The sequence below is a fragment of the Atractosteus spatula genome, chromosome 13, assembly GCF_055471065.1.
Source record: "Atractosteus spatula isolate fAtrSpa1 chromosome 13, fAtrSpa1.hap1, whole genome shotgun sequence".
Lineage (NCBI taxonomy): Eukaryota > Metazoa > Chordata > Actinopteri > Semionotiformes > Lepisosteidae > Atractosteus > Atractosteus spatula.
Window position 1 is genome coordinate 15,656,029 of NC_142718.1, and position 21,833 is coordinate 15,677,861.

General features: G+C 35.7%; 1 protein-coding gene across 1 annotated transcript in view; it reads left to right on the plus strand.

Annotated features, from left to right (window-relative positions):
• Positions 1-2,433: 2,433 nt before the first annotated feature.
• Positions 2,434-21,833, plus strand: part of ahr2 (aryl hydrocarbon receptor 2) — a 159,970-nt gene continuing 140,570 nt past the window's right edge. The window contains exon 1 of the mRNA XM_088930166.1: positions 2,434-2,756. Within this exon, the coding sequence (XP_088786292.1) occupies positions 2,698-2,756 (59 nt within the window). The 5' untranslated portion in view covers positions 2,434-2,697. The remainder of the gene's footprint in view (positions 2,757-21,833) is intronic.

The following is a 21,833-nucleotide window of genomic DNA, read 5'->3' on the forward strand; positions in this document are numbered from 1 at the left end:
GACATCACACCTGATGAAAACTATGGAAGGGCTTGTACTGGACCACTTCAGAACCCTACTGAGTACAGCACTGGACCCGCTGCAGTTCACCTACTGGTCACACTTGGGAGTGGAGGATGCAGTCATCTATCTGCTACACAGAGGTAACTCTCACCTGGAGAAGACAGGGAGCATTGTGAGAGTTATGTCCTTTGATTTCTCCAGTGCCTTTAACACCATCAATCCCCCATTACTGAGAGATAAGCTAAGGGCGATGCAGGTGGACACTCCCCTGGTGTCCTGGATTATAGACTATCTGACCTGCAGGCCACAGTATGTACGGCTACAGAGCTGTGTCCGAACAGGTTATTAGCAGTACTGGGGCTCCACAGGGGACTGTCCTTGCTCCATTCCTGTTAACTTTTTACACCTCTGCCTCAGGTACAACTCTGAGGCATGTCATCTGCAGAAGTTTTCGGATGACTCTGCAATTGTGGGGTGTATTAGTGAGGGGAGGAAGGAGGAAGATAGGAGCTTGATTACCAACTTTGTGGAGTGGTGTCATCTTAACCATCTCCAGCTAAACACAAGCAAGACTAAAGAAATGGTCATGGACTTTTGAAGGAATAAGTCTCCGCTGAACCCTGTTTTCATCCAAGGTGAGGACATAGAGGGGGTGCAGTCCTACAAGTACTTAGTGGTAAACCTGGATGATAAACTGGGGTGGTCTGTTAACACTGACGCCCTGTTCAAGAAAGGTAAAAAGCCGACTCTTACATGTATTTTCTTAGGAGGCTCATGTCCTTTGGTGTGTGTGGAACACTGCTACACATTTTTTATGAGTCAGTGGTGGCAGTGGCCATGTTCTACGCTGTTGTGTGCTGGGGCAGCAGCATCATGACAAAAGATATGCTCAATAAACTCATCAAGAAGGCTTGCTCTGTGTTGGGGCTGAGCCTTGACCCCCTGGAGGTGGTGGCGGAGAGGAGAATGCTGACCAAGCTCACAGCCATCATGAACAACTCCTCTCATCCACTACATGGGACTGTTATTAGGCAGCGGAGCACTTTTAGTAACAGACTGCTCCAGCTACGGTGTTCAAGGGAACGTTTCCGCAGGTCCTTCCTCCAGCGGCTGTCATGGTGTATAACACTGCCTTAGGCTAGGACTGTTAGCCCTTCATCTGCTCATCTATAGACAGCATGTTGCACTATAGTACTTTTTGGACACTCAATCTGTATATACACCTATGCACATTTTGCACATATTTTATTGCTTCACAGTGACTATGAGCATATTTTGCACACGCCTAACTATATTTATTTTATATTTATCTTGTATTGCTGTACTTATTTAAATTTTTCGTCTATTCTGATGTCTGTTTTTGCTTGTCTTGTCCCAGCAGCCATATCACTCTGCAACTCACAGCTGGCAACCCACTGAAGCTAAGCAGGTATAAGCCTGGTCAGTACCTGGATGGGAGACCTCCTGGGAAATACTAAGGTTGCTGCTGGAAGAGGTGTTAGTGAGGCCAGCAGGGGGCGCTCATCCTGCGGTCCATGTGGGTCCTAATGCCCCAGTATAGTGACGGGGACACTATATTGTAAACAGGTGCCGTCCTTCGGATGAGAGGTCCTGACTCTCTGTGGTCATTAAAAATGACCAGGGTGTCTCTCGAAAAGAGTAGGGGTGTAACCCTGGCGTCCTGGCCAAATTTCCCATTGGCCCTTACCAATCATGGTCCCCTAATAATTCCCATCTATGATTTGGCTTCATTACTCTGCTCTCCTCCCCCCTAATAGCTGATGTGTGGTGAGCGTTCTGGTGCACTATGGCTGCCATCGCATCATCCAGGTGGATGCTGCACATTGGTGGTGGTGGAGGGGAGTCCCCATTACCTGTAAAGTGCTTTGAGTGGAGTGTCCAGAAAAGTGCTATATAAGTGTAAGCAATTATTATTATTGTCTTGGGCTGGGCTGCTGTAACACCTCAATTTCCCTTAGGGATCAATAAAGTCTTATCTATCGATCTAAATGGGTAATATGGGTTATCTGTTCAATCTTTACCATTTTTCTATTGTTATACTAGTCTTCCATAAAGCTTGTGCTAAATGTACTGTATGTATGACAGTCTGACCAGTATTACCAGTACTAGTGGTTGAAAATGCAACCGAAGGAGGGAGTTTCGTGCTCAAAAACTATGCAGTTCTGGTTAGCTTTTGGTCCACCTTAAGAAAGCACTCCTACGTATATAATTTCCTGATCTCAATTTTCACCAATAGCGAAGACACATTCTTACATGCTGCTAGTTCCCGACTGTTAAAGTTGTCAGGATTGGTTCGAACAAAGTGAAAACAGCTCTGAAAGATCTTAAGTACAGATTGTTTGGGGGCAGTAGAGAGTGACAGCTTAAAAAAATAGAAAGGAAGAAGGAAAATTTGTTCTGATCACGCCATTACAATCCGCTCTGGAACAGGAAACTTTCCAAAACCTTTCACCATTTCAGCAGTTCTGGATTCTTCTTGGATCGAATGCGCTTATTTACTACTGCTTGGATTTGTCATTTATATTTGAGGTGGATCTGCATGTCGACTAGCACATTCTCTTTGGGGATTTTACTTATCAGTGCATTTGATCGTTTTTCTTCGAAAAGTGCGTGCAAACAAGACAAGAAAGCTTTTTGGATACATTTTCCATACCTTTACAGGACGAACGCAGCATGTTGGCTAATGTAGGCATCTATGCTGCCAAGAAACGAAAGAAGCCCGTGCAGAAAATGTAAGATATTATTGCCAAAGCTTATTATATTTAAATTTTGTTTTTTAGTTACATGTTTATCTAAAGAAATAATTTATTAATTCACTCCAGTCTGTGGTTATTTAAAGACGTATGATCTTTCAAGTAATTCTTCAGAGTAAAGAAAAATGTTTTCTAACTTAAGCTTTAGAACAATGAAAATCAGAATGCTAGAGTAGTTTTAAAGGTATTTAATAGGAATAACAGTGTACTTTTTAGTTTTTATGTAGCTGTAAGAGTTGTTTTCACAATGCTATAGCCTGTTTATTTAACTGTAAAATGTTGGGTACAGTAAATTGTAAAGTACAGTATTTAGGCAGTGACAAAGATCCCTACATATACAGTATATATCATTAGAATATGTGATGTACATATCCCCAAGTGTTGTATTTGATATGTATTATAGCTGTCTTTCCATGTTATGCAAGTATTCTTTTCATATTTAACTTTTAAAAATACGGTAATTATGAAATCATGGTAATCTACGTAATAAATGTACAAAACAAGTTTCAGTGTTTACAACGCAAATCGTTAATTTGATCAAATGTTACTTTTGTTTTTTATGCTATATTTCTCTTGTGAGAACTATTATATTTACTACTGCTGTTTAAGAACACTTCTAAATTACTGTGTAAAGTAACTTTATGTGTAAAGTTAGTAACGTCTTTATGCGTGATTATATATTCGATGCGTAATTTTTGGTTTGTGCATTGAATGTGAGCAACTCCGCGCATGTGGAGCGTATTATTCTGTGCTTCACTTTCTCTAAGGGTTACCTTAAGAGCCAGCATTGGTGTGTAGTTTTGGTTTGGCATGGAAATAGTACTCTTGCATTAATCATACTGTAGTCAAGTTGAGAGTTGGCGGTGCTCTCACGCGATGCTTACATGAGGGAGGGGGAAGAGGAGGGACTGCTGGCTCGAAGCGTGTTATTGTAATCTGATATATGCTTTCTTCTCATAACGAGAACAAACTTTTTTGTCCTTTTTTTCTTAACATCTCTATTTAAGTCACGCAAACAAGTTGCACAATTGCGGTGGTAAACGTAATACAGTTAAATGCCTTTTTTCTGCTTTATCTGTATGTTATGCTGTATTTTGAGTAGCGATTACACGCAAAGATGCATCATGCCTTTCGGAAAGTCCATTTAGAACGTTACTTTATTCGTTTCACAGCGATGTTCTAATAGTGGAATTTCCAAATAAGAGGTGGAACTGGACTATAGAATCAGAATTTATACATATAATGTAGTAACTTTCGGGGGGGATCATGTTTACGTTCTTGGTCTCGGCTATTCCCATTAGAATTTTATTCGGAGGTTAATGCTAGTACAGGTGAACCTCATGCATTGTGTCGGAGAGGGAGGTGAAATTCCTAGTTCATGCATTTAAATATCCCCACACCATCACCAATCCCCACACAGGTGACTGCGAATACTTGAAGTGTTTTATTAGTAACCTGATGACAATACATTTGACTTACAATCAGATCATTACACACATATCTAGCTAACTCGTTACAAACGTGTCATTTTCAAATATTTAAATATTTAAAATATGCTTTTTATCCACAACGTCGTTATATGTCATTTATATAATTAAAATCTAAACTTTGGTTTTGTACACTTTTCGGTTGCCAACACCAGATGTAAGGGTTTTCTTCACGTACTGACCTGTATTTGCGTTGCATCTGTATTAGATGCGAGTTACGTTATTTATTTATCTAACAGAAAGTCGATAACAGATTTTCAATAACGATGTTAATAAACACTTGGCGCAGTGGTTCGTTATTGCTGTCACGCAGCGTTGGGTCCCTGGGTTCTATTCCGTACCTAGGGTGCTACTTGCATGGAGTTGGTATGTTTTCCCGTGTCCATGTGGGATTGTCCGGGTGTTCCGGTTTCCTACCACAGACCAAAACATACTGGTAGGTTAACTGGATTCTGAGAAAATTGGCCATGGTTTGAATGTGAGAGTCTCTGTGTGTCTGTGTGCCTTGGGCTGGACGGCTGTCTCGGCCACTTACTGTAGTTTGCGCCCTGCCTCGATCTCGTTGCTTGATGATGGCTCTGGTTCACCTGCGACCCTGAATTGGAAGAAACGGTTAGAAAACGGATATATTGATATACCTAGGTCTAAATATTTAACACTCGTTTTTATTCAGTATTTTTTACAATCATGTCCTTTTTAAAAGTGATATGAAATTCTACAGTTGCAGAGAATCGGAGAGTTAAGTTTAATATGAGGGATTATTATTAGGGAGGATTATTAGGGAGGAGGGTGCGATGAATTGTAGAGCCTCTATTGGCTAATGGGTGACTATCTGATAATGTCTATGGTACAATATAGATGTGGTTTGGGTTCAGTGTAAAATCAGGCATCCAAGACTTTAAGACTTGCATTTTCTTAACTATTTTCCATAACTTGTTCTTAAACTGCAGTTGCAGCTTGGAGTGTTGGATTCCTTTATAATCCACTCAATTTACAGACTGTAAAAATACGGAGGTGTATTCACTGTAAAGACTGGTTTGTCTTTGCTTATTTAGTTTTGTCAATGCCCATTTGTCTTTTGAAACTGTTTAGTAAAAATGAAGTACTTTAAATTTTCAGTCATAGGCCCAGAGTTGTTGAACCAAAAAGTAACCAAAAGTTACCATATGAAAAAAATGTTTTATGGGCAATTAAAAGTTATTCTTTCAACTGTTTAGGAATTAAGGCAAAATTCTCAGGGCCATTGTAATGGTTAATTATGTCTTAATACTAGGCGCCACAATTTTGTGATCGCTTTGAAACATATTTGCATTAATATGTTTTGAATTATGTTTAACCAGTATGTATAAAAAGAAAAAAAGGCCCATTTTGAACTATTCTTACTATACTTTCCTTTTAATGATTTTGTAAGGAGAAGTTGAGATAAAAAGTCTTTTAGAACTGAAAAAAAGTTATTGACGTGCATTGTTTGATATAGTTGAAGGTTTATTGCCAGTTCATTTTTATACATAGTATGTCTATGTTGCATTTACCAAATACACTCAGTCAAGACTAAAAGTACTAAGTACCTCCGTACATTTTAAACTAGCCCCATCAACTGTCAACAGTGTACTTCCCTCACCATTAAAGAAAATTAAGTCACACATTTTAAATAAAATCTTTGGTACTAAAATTAACTTATTTGCCTCATCATTGCCTCTGTTTATTTGGTCTAATAATGCACTTTGAGAAAAATATTTTTGCAGGTTTTCTGGTAGTTCAGAGAGAATATTTAGACTGAAAGTAAGTCCACTAAAGAATACTGATGGTCACTTGCACCTCAGTTACTGATGGTCGCAGACTATTTGATGTTAATGCAAGTTGTAGTAATTTGGTACTGTTTAGGGTCACCTTTTGGCATTATACAGAGGATTACTGTCCATGGTAACATTGAATTAAGATGTCAACAATGTAGTAGTACTGCATCAAATACTGGCAGCTCCGAGTCATCTCATGATTATAAATGAGTTTGTACAATTTCTATGGCAACCAGTTTTGATGATGCTTTATTGTAGGTTAAAACATGTGACTTATTGATTTTTTTGTTGAATAAAGGCATCTAGAGGTGTCTAGGGAGTCTAGTAATGGTGAGTAAAAGAGTCTGAAGACCTAGCAAAATCACATAGTGACATAGTAATGTTTCTGCAGGCAATATTTTGTGAGTCCATTTTCCTTGTCTTTCACTGAGCCATGGCATCATTGCAATAGGATTAAATCTGTGATATTGTCGCTTTTGTGTCTAAATATCACCTAGGCACTTGCAGTCTTGCAAGCACACATTCATTACAACGATGAATTTTCAGTTGTCATTTTATATTTCACACCTGAAGAAGTCTCCACAGCCAAAACGTTGTTTCTTTTCTTCTCTTTTCAGCATGGAATAAACCTTTACTGTTCCTTTGCAGCCTACGCATGCTGATGTAGCTACATACTTGAACTATTTTATATTTCATGTGACATATTTTAGGAGGCAGCACTACATGAAAAAATATAAGAAAGGTTACAAATACGAGAAGGCTGTTTGGTCACAAAAAAGTATTCAGTTTTTTTTCTTGCTTTAAGTTGATTGATCTACTTATCCTTATGGAACCAGCATACAGCATCAACAAAATGATTGGGCAGCAAGTTTCAGACTAGCACAGCCCTTTCTATAAAAACACACCTCCTGTTGTCAGTTTTAAATGCACTTTCCCATTGGTTTCATTTGCATCTTCTGGTTCGTGTTTCAGTGTTGACTCTGAACAAGTACAATATACTTCCTCAGAGTCTACTCTGTTCAAAATAGTGTAATAATAAGAAATCCTTTGGGTTGACCTTGTAAGTTACTTTTAGGATTTGAATAAGGTCCCTTGTCATCTTTTCTGTTTAAGACTTAGTTCAAAGATACAAATCTTTTAGCATGTCAGAGTACATTCCTTTAAATTGGAAATTATATCTGGTTGTTTTTCTCTAGACAGATTCAGGACCTAATGTGATGATCAGAATTGTACAAAATATTGTAAATGGGGACTTATCTACTCTCTGTACTTATCTACACTCTCTTTTATCGAATCAATCTAAATTTCCTGCCTAAATTAACCTTATAAAACACCTCATATGCTATGTTAGGACTAGCAAACCAGCAAAATGGACCAAATGGAACGTTCCTGTCTTTAAAACCTTTTGTTATGTATTACCAAGTAATGCAAAAGCAGTACATGCTTCTTCAACATTTTCTATGGATATTTTGTTTATATTGTTCTCGAACAAAGTAGTTTGCATACATTTAAATTTAGGGCAGATCTACTGTATTATATAGTAGCCTTACAGAAATATGTTTGCACTTATTATCTTTCTCACTTATTGAAGAATACTAATTCTCTGTAAGTCTCTTTTAACACTCTAGATATTGTAAGGCTCAGAGTTGAAAATATAATCCTGGATTGATTATACCAAAGTTTCCTAAAATGTAATTCTATTCTGCTTCTTCCAGAATGGCCTAAACACGTTTCATTGCAAATATCAAAAATGTAAAATGTTATTTTAATATGGGTTCGATTAATCAAAATTGCCATATTTCTAGTTTGCACTTGAGAAGAGGCATCAGTAAAAGTTGTTCATTGAATTCAATTGAATTTTCAATCCTTTTGACAACTCACTACAATGCAGTTAGGCTCAGAATCCATAGGGAAAATGTATTTCTTATTTTTTTTGTAAACACTTAAGTACAGTTCCACAAAGACTGTTAAATGCGCAGGTTACTGTGTTTCAGGAGGTCACAGAAAGGATGAGTTTGGAAAGATTAGCTATTGACCTTAAGAGGGGTTCTTTTAGTTCAAAATTTAATTTACTATCTGGAAAAAGGACAGTTAATTGTATTTTGTTCGTATGGATACTGTTCCAATACAAAATTAACCTACATCCTCATGTTTGATACTTCTTTGTTGTTTTTTTAATAGATTCAATACTGTAGAAAACTGTAATGCAGTAAAAGGGACACAATTTTCCATTATAGCTTAAATAACTATGGACATTACAGTAAAATTCTTGTTTGGTGGCTGATCCGTGTTGTTCTGATTTTTTCTAAACCATGCAATGTGAAAGCAGGTTTTAATTAATTCCCATACCAGTTACAAATGTATTCTGTAGCAATGTACATTTATAGCCCACAAGATTGTTCTGTGAATACTAGCTGAGAATTTACATTGTGTTCTGTGGGTAGTTGTACATAAGTGTGGTCTGCAATTAGTTGAGCATGGAGAGGTCAGGCATACCTTTGTATGTTTGGTAGTGTACAGCCTTTATAAAAAAGTGCTTAGCATTTTCATAAAAGCATTGTTTCCTCAGTGTTTTGGAAATGTTGACCATGCATTGTTTATTATCCAACTGCAAACTACAGTGTATGGTTATATTTTAAAGCACTAAAAAATAAACACAGAGTATTATCAGGACCTCTCCTGATGGTTTGAAAGCAGTGTGCTTTGGACATTTTGGACAGGTCTAAGAAGCATGGGTTTTATACTAAATTCACAGAATTAACAGAAATAAAATATAGCTATCCAGTCCAAATTCTGAAACATTAAATTATTTACTAATCCTTGGCTGTATGTTGAGCTTATATATAGCATTTGTGTCACATTGCATTTTGAAAAGTAGTGTGATTTGTTTTCATATCCTTTATATATCACTTTTTCTGGACACCCCACGCAAAGCGCTCCCCTCCACCACCACCAATGTGCAGCATCTACCTGGATGATGCGACGGCAGCCATAGTGCGCCAGAATGCTCACCACACACCAGCTATTCATGGAGAGTAAAACAGAGTAATGAACCCAATTCATAGATGGGAATTATTAGGAGGCCATCATTAGTAAGGGAGTGATGGGAAATAGGAAATTTGGCCAGGACACCGGGGTTAAACCCCTACTCTTTTCAAGAAATGCCCTGGGATTTTTAATGTCCACAGAGAGTCAGGACCTTGGTTTTATGTCTCATGCGAAGTACGGTGCCTTTCTACAGCGTATTGTCCCCATCACTATATTGGGGCATTATGACCCACATAGTCCACAGGGTGAGCACCCCCTGCTGGCCTCACTAACACCTCTTCCAGCAGCAACCTTTGTTTTTCCCAGGAGGTCTCCTATCCAGGTACTGACCAGGCTCACACCTGCTTATCTTCAGTGGGTTCCCAGTTGTGAGTTGCAGGGCGATATGGCTGATGGCCCTGTAGTTAATATGCTTTTCACTGACGACTGTCTCACAGGTAGCTAAGGCTAATAAAGTCATGCTGATCTTAATGCATGCCTTCCTGATTGGAAAGGACTTCAGCAGATCTATGTTGTCTGTTGAACATCCCCCTCTGAGCGGTTTGGTATTTTCTTGTTTGCAAGAAGAATTTATAGAAGCAGCATGTCATTTTACTGGAGGAAATGGTATTTAGCTCCAATAGGTCCAGTTAGGGTATTAGCCAGTAGCCATGTCACCCTGCAACTTACAATTGGCAACCCACTGAAGCTAAGCAGGTGTGAGCCTGGTCAGTACCTGGCTTAACGTCTCATGTACAGCATTTGAGCTGTCGCCAGAAAACTCCCAGTTTCGAATCCCAGTCATTGTTGAGGGACAATCTTTTTCCAATTAAGAATTTAAGTTGTATACTTTTAAGACTTTTAATAATTTTAAACTGTGTATTACAGCATGTTAATCATTATACATTAAAAAAGTCGGTATATTTTAGAAAAGACAGATTGCTCAATTGGACAAAATGTACAGAACCTTCCACCTTCATCATAAATATTTTAATTAGGCAAAAAATATTTTATGCATCAAAGTCTTTACGGAAGATATTACTAATAGTATTAATAATGAATGAATCTCCGATTCACCATGCCTTTCACAGGCTCATAAATAACATTAATTTAGGAACATAAACATATTATGTAAACTGTATATGGCTGGTATTTGTTGTTTAAATAAAAATATACACCAGTATTCCACTTTCTTCCTAAACATTTTAATCAAAGTGCATCAAAGTGTTGCATTCGGTTACATACTGTGGTTATTATGGAAAAGTATTTATGTGCTCCTTCTGACTATATTAAGGATATACATTTTTTTAAAAGTTATAATGTTTTAACCTTTTCTGCGAATATGCTCATTATCCCACTAAACAAAAGCATACTTTTTAAAATTTGATTAATATGGAATATAATATGGAATCGCATATCTAAAGAAATTAATAATGATATAATTATATTCATATTTAACAAATAAAAAATTATTTGAAAAACTAAAATAGCAAATATTATGGACACTTTATTGACTTTTTATATTTCTAAATATCACAACATGTTCAAAGCTAAGTCATATATTAATAGCAATGATAATTTCAAACTGCTACTACTGTCGTTATTACTGATAAATATTATCAACACTATATTGAATTTGTTGGTATTTCTAAATATCACAAAACGTTCAAAGTTAACATCCTTGCGATACAATCATGACGTTCTCATCCAATCAAAGGTTTGATGTTTTTTTTTATTTTGAAACCGTGATTTGGACAAACTCATTCAGAGCGCCCTACATTACGAACTTTCTTCGCGAAGTTAAACAAATGAAGGATGAAGGGTTATTTTTACAGTTGGCACTCTGAGATTCTGACTGATTTAATTTCACTCATTTAGCTGAAATGGATAAAGAAATCATGCAGTAGTTACACTAAGGGAACAACTAATAGGTTTATTCCATGCTGAAAAGAGAAGAGATAAAACACAATGTTTTGGCTGTTTTCACAAGAGACAGCTTGTGAAAACTCCAGCTGAATCCCCAGATTTAAATCCAATAGAGATGGTATGGCATTCCCAACTCAAACAAGTGTTGTACTGTGATATAGACGTGGGTAATGTAATCCCCATTAAACAATGTGCTTTTCGTGCAAATCCTGCTAAACTAAAAATTAGACACAAGAAGAGTATTATTGGACAATGTTATGTGGCTCTGGCAGAATTTCTCTGTAAACTGAAGAGTTATAGAGGAGACACAATGTGTATCGCCTCTTTTTACACTTTCAAAAAGAAACATTCCAATGTTAATGTGACACGGAAGATACTTTATTATTAATAATGTAGTGCTTTCGGGCTCACGTGGGTATGCGCCCTACATCGCTAGGGATAGGATCCAAATTAAAAATTGATGGAAGTAAAGGCACTGTGTGGTTGGAAATATACACAGTGTTAGAAACCCACTATGAGATGGCAGCATCTCACTGAGGATAAATTATTTAATAGTGCTGGCTTAAGGAAACACTTTAGTGGTTTCATTAGTGACAAAGGCTATACTTTCTTGGAAATATGTATTTTATGTGTTGCAAAAAACTGACTTGCTTTAACAAAATATATTTACAAATCCTGTCACCTGGCAATCTACCTGAATGCTCAAATATCGCCTCTTTTTACACTTGTAAAAAAGAACATTCCAATGTTAATGCGACACGGAAGACATTATTAATAATGTAGCACTTTCGGGCTCATTTATTTCTCATAAATCTAATAACTTTTTCTACATTAACACAACTTAATTGCTCTCTGAAAATGATCTTTTTTCCTGTTCGTTTAAAGTTATACTGGGCAGTGGTGTACGCTGCACTATTTTGTCAGCAACCTGCTAATCTGCTTAACACCTGTACGGAATGTGTGTTGTGTTTGCAAAATTAAAGTGTTTCAAATGTTTAATTAAGAAGTAAAAAGAACTTACAGCTTACACTCAAAGACTCAAACTACAGTATGGAAAAACGAGAGTTAAGAAAAAATAGGACATTTAATTTTGGTTACCTTATATTTATCTAAAAAAATGAAATAAAAAATAAGATACAATGATGTGTTCCTGCCTAACTCAAACATTGTGTGACATTAAAAGCTGTAAAAAATGGTTTAGATATCAGAAAGTCACCTTGCTCTTACAAGCGGCTTTTAAGCATACTGACAATACAACTTTGTCTGTCAGTGAAAAACATGACCGTGGGCACTTTTCCATCCCCCCTAACCCTATTCTACTCGTACATACCCCTACAGTATATTCTCATGTACGAGTAGAATAGGGTTAGGGGGGAAGGAAAAGTGCCCGCGGTCATTTTTTTGAAGGTGACGAAGTCGTGTTGTGTTAACAAAAACTACAGTATGCTTAACAGCTGTTCAACAGGTTCAATTCAAAACACCTTATTCAGCGGGGCAATTTAACAGATGCCTCAAGCCTTAAAATGAAATCGTATGTATTGTAATTAGAATCAAGAATAACAAAGCAGTATTAAAAATACAGCTGAAACAATAATAATGTGGCTGGTCATTATTAACAGTATTAATTAAATAATAATAATTTCAAGCTTCTTGTAACTTTCAGAGTTATTTTTTTCGGTTTTCAACCACGATAAAGTTAGCTTGAAGTTCGAAAACGATTTTGGCTTGCCTGTAGCGTTTTCACAAGACCTCCTAGAGTGACAACAACACTTGCTTTATGTTTAAAGTACAATGTGAATGTTTTCACAGCCTTCACTTTGTCATTTTTACGCCATTTTTTTGACCGGTGCATAAACTTTTAGTAATCAATAATTAGTATTAAAATTCGCACTGTGATAAATTGTCGCACTTCCACATCTTGTAGAAACATGAAATTGCAAGTGTTCAAACATACGTTAAATCTGACTATAAAAAAAACAAGGTTCACTCTTTATCTGTCTCTCCATGTCTGTCTGCTGCGATTCGGACACAGACAAAATGGGAACAGGTGAGGCAGGAAGAGGGAAGGGGGAGGGGGGAGGCGTCTTCCAACCTCTATGACTAAAGAAAGTGTCAAAGAGAAATGGCTTGAGCAACATACAGAGCTGAAAAAGCTTGGTGCAATCTTCTATGCTTTAACGGTACACTCCTTGTGGATGAATTTTCACCTCAAACGATTGCCCACCAGCTAACACACACAAGCAAACAGAATACAAAATGTACTTGCAAGAATAGTGATTACAAACATGAAAAAAACATACTTGCTTTATACTGTTATACTGTACAGTGTATTTAAACACTCTATGGTCACTACACTGTGAGTAATGCTGCCCACTAAACCTCTTTTCCACAATTTCACGAAGGGCAAGGTCACGTAGCTGATTCACAGCTGGATACAATTTTATCTTGCAAAAATTCAGATATTTGTCAAACTATCCATCTCAGTATTTATGCATACAGTAGTTAAAATATTTATGATGAAGGTGGAAGGTTGTGTACTTTTGTCCAACTGAGCAATCTTGCTTTTATAAAATATACTGACTTTTTTAATGTTTAACATGCTGTAATACAGTTTAAAATGATTAAAAGTCTAAACAATATACAACTTGAATTCTTATCCCTATTAATATAACTATCAAGTCGTATTAAATAAATACAACTGTTTTGTATAGATGGCACTTTTCTAAAATTTATTTTAAAAAATAAAAACGATTACAATCTAATCTTTGTAATTAGTAATTAATGTAATCCCATTAGGAAGTACAATACACTCCTGCTTAGTTTATCAATGGTATGAAAAAAAATCTAAATGGTGAGAAAGCTATGCTTAAAGTTAATTAAGGGACTTAGACAAAGATAACAATTTACATTGCACTGTCAGATTTTGAATCAATAAAGGCATTTAATTAAACACGCGTTTGCGATTTTAATCAAAATGGGGGTAATGGGGTTAGACCATTAGACATGCAATACACTTCCTTGTGATCATCTTAGAATATTTCTGTAAGCTGTAAGTTTCTTTTAAACTTTTTAATTCAACATTTTAAACACTTTAATTTTGTAAACGCATCACACATTTCGTACAGATACAGTAGAATCACATTCTCCTGTCTTCCCGTGGTGCGAAAGGAATTAGCAGGTGATTGAGATAACAATGCACCGCCCACTGAGTGGAACGTTCTTTTTACAAGTGTAAAAAGAGGCGATACACAACGTGTCTCCTCTATAACTCTTCAGGTTACAGAGAAGTTCTGCCAGAGCCTCACAACATTGTCCAATAATACTCTGCTTGTGTCTATTTTTTACTTTAGCGGGATTTGAGCTACAGTATATGAATATAATTAAATCGTTCTTAACTTCTTTAGATATGCGATTCCATATTATATTCTGTATTAATCAAATTCTAAAAATGTCAATATAGTGTCCATAATATTTGCTATTTTAGTTTTTCAAAGACATTTTTATTTGTTATAAGAAAACTCATAGCAACAGCTGGGTTTGAACAGCCAACTTCCAGCACGGAGAGCACATGCCTAACCCATTACACCACAGACATAATTATATGGGAAAAAGTGAAACTGAAGCAGACATTTCTAAAGAAAGTGTACTACTTTGATAATTTGAGCTACAGTATATAAATATAATTATATCGTTATTAATTTCTTTAGATACGCATTTCCATATTATATACCCTATTAATCAATCAAGCCATTAATAACGAGCATATTCGCAGAAAAGGTTAAAATATTATAGCTTTTTACAAACTATATAAACTTAATATAGTCAGAAGGAGCACATAAAAACTTTTCCAAAATAACCACATGTAACCAAATGAAAGGCTTTGATGCTTAAAATGGTTAGGAAGAAAGTGGAATACTGGTGTGTATTTTTTATTTAAACTACCAATACCAGCCATAATACAGTTTACGTAATATGTTTATGTTCCTAAATTAATATCGTTTATGACCTTTAGATGCGTTTTGCTCCTCTTTTTTATGCTCAGCTACTAAAATTTCCCTATAGTTGTAAAATTCCATTACATATTCATACTAAGCAGATTTAAACAGGCACAGTAAAGAGATTAAATGATTAAATCTTTTCTCAAACAACCAATGCACCACGAGTGCCCCTGTCGGTCATTTTGGCTAGCCAATCACATACCTTGGTAAAACGCAGTGAACTGTGCGTAATTGCGTGCGGTACGGGGTTGTATCGTGCATTTTGAATGGCTGCATCTGTATGTGTCTAGTAATGCAAGTTGCCACAAAGAATATGTTTTTGGGGTTAGTGCTACTGTATATTACTGATGTTACTGATTATAATGAGAAGCTACTCTTTGAGAGTTGTAGGTAAATGACTTACAAAAAGTTAACAATAGAGTCATTGCTCTGAAAGCAGATAGCAATCTTCCTGAAGGAGAGAGCTTGGCATATGATATTGCTTCAGTACTCCTTTCATCAGCCACAGTGTCAGTTTACAACACTGTAACTTGGAAATGATGTTACACAGTTTCTTTTGCAACAAAAAACAAAAGCTTATTATGAAACCACTTACTACAATGAGATGGTGAGAGGGTTATTTTTGGCTTTGAGGCAAGGGATTAATATTAGTTTCATATCCAGCAATAGAGAAGATCATGAATACTTTACATTGCAATCTCCTTTCTTCTCCATTTGTGATTAGGTAAAAGCAAGTGCAGTCATAGACAAATTATCTTTGTTCTTTGTTCTAGGTATTCATACCAAATAAGAAAAGATACCATCCTTAGAAAAGAAAAAAATAACAAAGTTTCAGTGGAGCCCTTTCAGTGACAGCAACTTGAAACAACACATCCAGCTGCTACTGAAAGAGAACGCACCATGAACAGTTTACTGTAGGTGTACTGTAGGGTGAGTGACTAGTAGTTACCTGTTTTGAACAGATGTTGACTTAGTTGGGTCAATGTTGAACCAAAACAAAGTAGTCATAACTAGTCCACAAGTGGTCCTGGATTCAAACCTGCAATCTCGACACTACATTTTACAGTTTTTAACTCTTTTGTGTGTTCTGATCTGCTGGCACATGTAAAGTTGTTCTGACAATGCAGAAAGTAGACATTTAATGCAGTTATTTAAAGTGAGGGAACACTTTGAAAAAATCAGAATATTGAAATAATGTATTTGCGTCGGAGCTTGTGACTCAGTGAAAATGAATAGGTCAAATTGTAATTAAGTCTATTTCACATACTGATCCTTAATAAATTATTACATTCTGTAAAAGTTTTGTCAGCATTCATTGAAGCACAAGATATTGCTGTTGAACATGGTTTCTGGCTATTTATCTAGCAGAAAATAAAGAGAAACCTCATGTACAGGTTCTTGCTGAGCAAGTTTCGTCTGATGAATGCCCTCCCTCATTCTCTGCTTTTGATTGTGTGTTGTGCAACATGAAATGGAATATGGATGATTTTTACTCAAGAAACAGGAACTGATGCTTAGTGAGATAAAACTAATTTCAATTTTAAAAACAAAATAGATATACATATAAAATTCAAATATACACTTCTCATGTAATTTAGGGGAAAATATTCTTGAGCAACACTTCTTTTGACCATGTTCATGGTTTGTTTTATAAGTGATTGTATGTTGAAAGTACCAGTAGTAATAGCTATATAAAGTTGATTTGTTCTTAAATATTATATTCCAAAAAATATTTATTTTGGAATTGGATGGTTTTAGATTTTAAAAAGAACCTTTTATTATTTTATCAGTTCTCTTTTGTGTGAATGATTTTGTATCAAGGATGCACAGATGTGTACACACGTCTGTGCATAGATGCACAGACAGAAAGCAGCAAAACCTTTTAAAAATTAAGATGGTGCTGAAGGTACAGCTTCTGAATCAATCCTTAATGAGGATTCAAGTCTACCCTTTAAATCCTGCTAATGACACCACTGATTGATACAGTCATTTTTTACAGAATTTTCAAGGGTTTTTCAAACAGATTTCAGTTTGTCAATGCTTTTAGCAGCTTTGGCCATTAGAATTGTTACAAAAAACCTGCTTGATTGTCATAGGTCTCTTACATCATATCCTTTGTCAATGAATATATTTCAGAAATTAAGTACTGGAGGACACAAAAATTGGTAAATTTCTCTGATCATGTCAAATGGACAATATCCTGAGAGCAACTGTTCTGCCATGCTCGTTCACCTCAGCATTGTTAGCAGTAACTCCTGAATACTTAGTGTACTGTATATTACTTTTACTAGTTATTACTTACAGTATATCAGTATTACACATATAAGCTTTATGTTAAGGATGAATATACTTAACTTAAATGGGGTTAATGGAACACACATACAAGTGATCTTGTTCAGGTGGGTAGCTGTGTCAGCATGCATAGTCTGCAAAGGAACAAGTAATACGTTTATTCCATGCTGAAAAGAGAAGAGAGAAAACACAACGTTTCGGCTGTGAAGCCTTCTTCAGGTCAGGTCAGGCCTTCTTCAGACTTCTTCAGACCTGAAGAAGGCCTCATAGCAGAAACTTTGTGTTTTCTCTCTTCTCTTTTCAGCATGGAATAAACCTATTACTTGTTCCCATACAAGTGATCTGTTGCCTTACAGCCCTTGCCCTAGAGGCTTCCTCAGTAGGTGGTATCTTTCTTACTTTCGCCAGGATTTATCCCAGTTATGTTTGAACTGTAACTGTATAGTGTATTTGGCTATAAACACACATTTCATTATTAATGTTTTCATTAATAATTTACGTGTTTATAAATAAGACAACCTTATCTAAGTTGCCTTTCAGTGGTTTAAAAGTATAATATACTATAAAAAGGGCAGAAACATTGTTTGTGGCTTGATTGTATTTAAAATTTCTCTAATACTTAATAAAAGATTGTAGTTGTTCCTTTTACTTTAGAGCTTCCTTTAGAGCTTCATGTCTTTGCGATGGAAAGTGATATATAGATGGTAGAAAGTATTATTTATAATACTATAATGATAAAATACAGTCATTAAAAAATGTAGTATCGGTCTACTAAAGTGGTTTTGGATTTCAAATTAAATGTACAGGTAATAGTGTTTTTGTGAAACAGGTAACTGGGAGATATTTCCTATGTGGTATAATTGTGTTGAAACTGTAAATACTGTAATATCAGTTCAGTTAGCAATTCAGTAAATAACAAGATGCTAAAAGGAAACATTTGTCTCTGCAATGGTTTATTTTTTTGTATATTGTAGAGGGAAAAGTAAAAGTGTACTCTTCTTTTCAGATTTAGTTAAAATATTATTTAAAGGCTTTATAAGAATTGGACGAAGACTTGATTTAATATGTTAAGCAATGGATTTTATCCTGTTTGGTGCTATTTTAACATCAGGCTTAAATTAACTTTATAGCCCACCAATCAAGATAAGTTAGATTTGAGAGTAACCAATGGGAGGCAAATGAGACTAAAGAGTTAGATAATAATTTTTCATGTAATTAAGTGTTTCATGTAAGTACCAGAGGGTTCCAGGCCTATCAAATGTACTTATCGTACTCTTATGTAATTGTAACAATGACAATGTTATAGCCTTAAAGGAAATCTTAAAATGCCTAAATGGAAAAAAGGGACTTAGTTCACATCCTGAAAAGTTTGTGACACCTAAAAATTACATGTTGATTTTTATGTTTAAAATGAATGTTTTTTTTAACATTTCATAATTATGGTATGTATGGTTTTGTAGACCTCAGGTCAACGTATGCAGTTATTTTTTTCATTTAACATTAGATGTTATTTATGTCTGTGGTGATGGATTTTTAATGACAAATTGTCATTTCTTTAGGCTTTTAAGAAGCGCATATAATACTCTATATGAATCTGTACTGTATACTGTAGTGCCTCAGGTTGAGCTCAATCTGTCTGTAAAATAGTGGCTCAAAATTACAAAGTGGCTATAATACTCATGGGATTGCCACAGATATTTTCTAGCCTACATTCCATTTTTAATTTCATGGATTGTTTTGCCTGTACCTTGTCCTGTGGAAAGCCCCAAACTTGTTTAGTAAAATCTATGATTCTTTACAGTGTTTTACCACAATTCAGTAAACTGCTAAATCACCTTTCACTTCCAAATAAGCAACAAGTTGTACACCTTAAATCACACTGATTCCAAATAAATAACAACTTGTACACCTTAAGTCACATTGAGTTCAGTTCTAAAAATCTAGAAATAGAGATATTGATATTTGAGATGCATATTAAGAATGAACAGCCATCACTGTGGGTTTTGTTAGTGAGAAGTAAAATCCCTACTCCAAATGAAAATGCAACTTGGTTAGGCATGAGAAGTTTCTTTCCAAATACTTTTCTGACATAGTAATTGACAAGTGTACACCAAAATAATTATACAGAAAAATCTGAAATATTTGATTCCATGCCATATGAAAAAATCTAAAAAATAAAATAATTTATAAAATGGTATATTTTAAATTACTTTTCTCTGTAAAAGTGCACAAAATTCCATATTACAAATGAAAAGCAAAAGTTGTGTTAATTATTAAGAAAATATAATAATAATAATAGGAACTACTCAGTGGTCTGTTCGCTGAGGTGTAATTGCGTTTTAAACATTTACATGATAGAACTGTATGTATATACAGTATATTAATAACTCAAAAATGATTCAGTAAATCACACCTAGTTTATGCATGCCTTTCTTAACACTGTCATTTTGCAATGAAAAGACCACTTGATTCAAATCTATGGTTTGTTTTCTAGGCAACCTCAGTAAGCGAAAAGAATGGTTTCTAGGAAATGTTGCAGAGTGGGTACCTTTCAGTATGGGAACATTTGCTTTGGTGTTGCTGATTGATTTGGAATCTGTTTGAGGTTGAGGCTTCTTCAGAAATAAAAAGCCTAAGCAAAAAAAAAAGCATTGAGGTTTTAAGACTTGAGACTTTTAGGGGTAAAATAACAGTTCTCTCAGCACGTTCAAACTTGCCAGAGGATAATAATTGTACAGTCTGTTGTACTGTGGTTAACATTTAGTTTCAAAAGGTTTTGCCAAAAACGTTTAACTTGTGGTTCCTGAGATGCAAGTCCAAAGCATATAAAAAAAAACCTTTTTTTATTATGTAATAAAAATGTGCTTCACATACTATTTATCTGGAGAAGTTGACTACATTATGGAATTCATTTGGTACTGTACAGTAGGTGTTGCTCAAAATAACTTAGAAGAGTCCTTTGAGTGTGCAAAAGCTGTTCAAGAAAATTACTACAAAGAACATATGATAAGTTATATTTAGATTTTTAGATGGCTTTAAATAAAGTTTCCCATGGAGGATTGGTTCTTAAATTGTAGGTGGTACTGTAGGTCTTCAAAGTAATAAACAGAGAAGACATTGTGTTCCCTCATAGTTTTCTGTTCAGGAACTGTAAACTAGAGCCCTTTGTAAGGCTATTTATTTCAATCACACCAGCATCCACAACATTTTAACTGCTGCCACTAATACTGTTGAATGCACTCTCCCACTCCAACAAGAAATCAGGACTGCAGCCATAATAATTTTTATTTTAATTCATATCACATACTATCCCACAATATCACCTCACACCCTAACTCAGTTTTTAATAAAGAAATTATAAGTTGATATTTGGTATTTTAGTAGGCATATCTAACCAAAATCCATTAGGCAATATGTAATATTTTAATAAGCTAATGCACATTTAAACACCCACAGTTTTAATTGTCAGTTACAGCTCTCAAACAGTCTTTTTTGGTAAAGTGTTATGGAAAAGCATGTAAACACAAAAATAACAATATTGTGAATCTGCTAAATTAGCTTACTCAAGGTTACCACGACTGCGCCTTCAGCAATTCTGCTGTTGGAAATACATCATCAGTGCTGTCACACAGTGTACTTAAATGCAGCTCATTTGCTATGTCACAGTAATTCGAATGTTACTCCCTAGCTGTGTGCTGTAGGTGCACTCTTTCCAGATTAAAAGCTTGTTCTCAGTACTTAATATGTATATTATACTGTCCTGCACTCCTTAAAATCTGACCAACTGCCCCCACCTGCAGCAGAGTAAATTTGTCCTGCACCTGCCCATAACAGAGATAAAATGTCCCACACCATATACAGGTATGCTGGGTCCTGCTGGATTCGAATTCCATTGCATGGCTATACCCTGGGCTGCTGGTGTACAAAAAAATACCAGCAAGATATAGTGCAATTTCAAAGACAACTCACTCAGTCTTTGTTCCCTAATTTATATCATATACTGGAAGTATTTAACCCACCCAAATACTGTACATGTTTGTCTGAAAACATTGGAAGCTTTTAATATGCCCACAGTTTACATAGCTATTCACTATTGGTTCAGCCCCAACTGGAGGAGAAGAACATCTGTCAGTGCCTGGGGAATCACAATTATAGTTTTCTAGTGACAAAATCCAGTCTTGAACTCATCTAGTTTAAGTAATTCAGCCTGTCTTTGGGTGAGTGCCTTTTTTATGGCTGAGCCATCTGGGAGACCTCCTGCATTGTACAATTCTAATTTAAAATTACTTGATTTAAGTTTAACACTGTCAACTATATTAATATTCTGTTTGACTATTGGAAAATGCTTCTACATAGACAATGGGGAAGCAATGGGGAAGTGATATTGTGGTTAGAATTGCTGCCTCTCAGTGCTGGGGCCCTAGGTTCAAGCCCTCGGGTGATATCTGTATGGAGTTTGCATGTTCTTGTTCATGCGGGTTCCATCTGGGTGCTCCAGTGTCCTCCCACAGTGCAAAAATGTGCTGATAG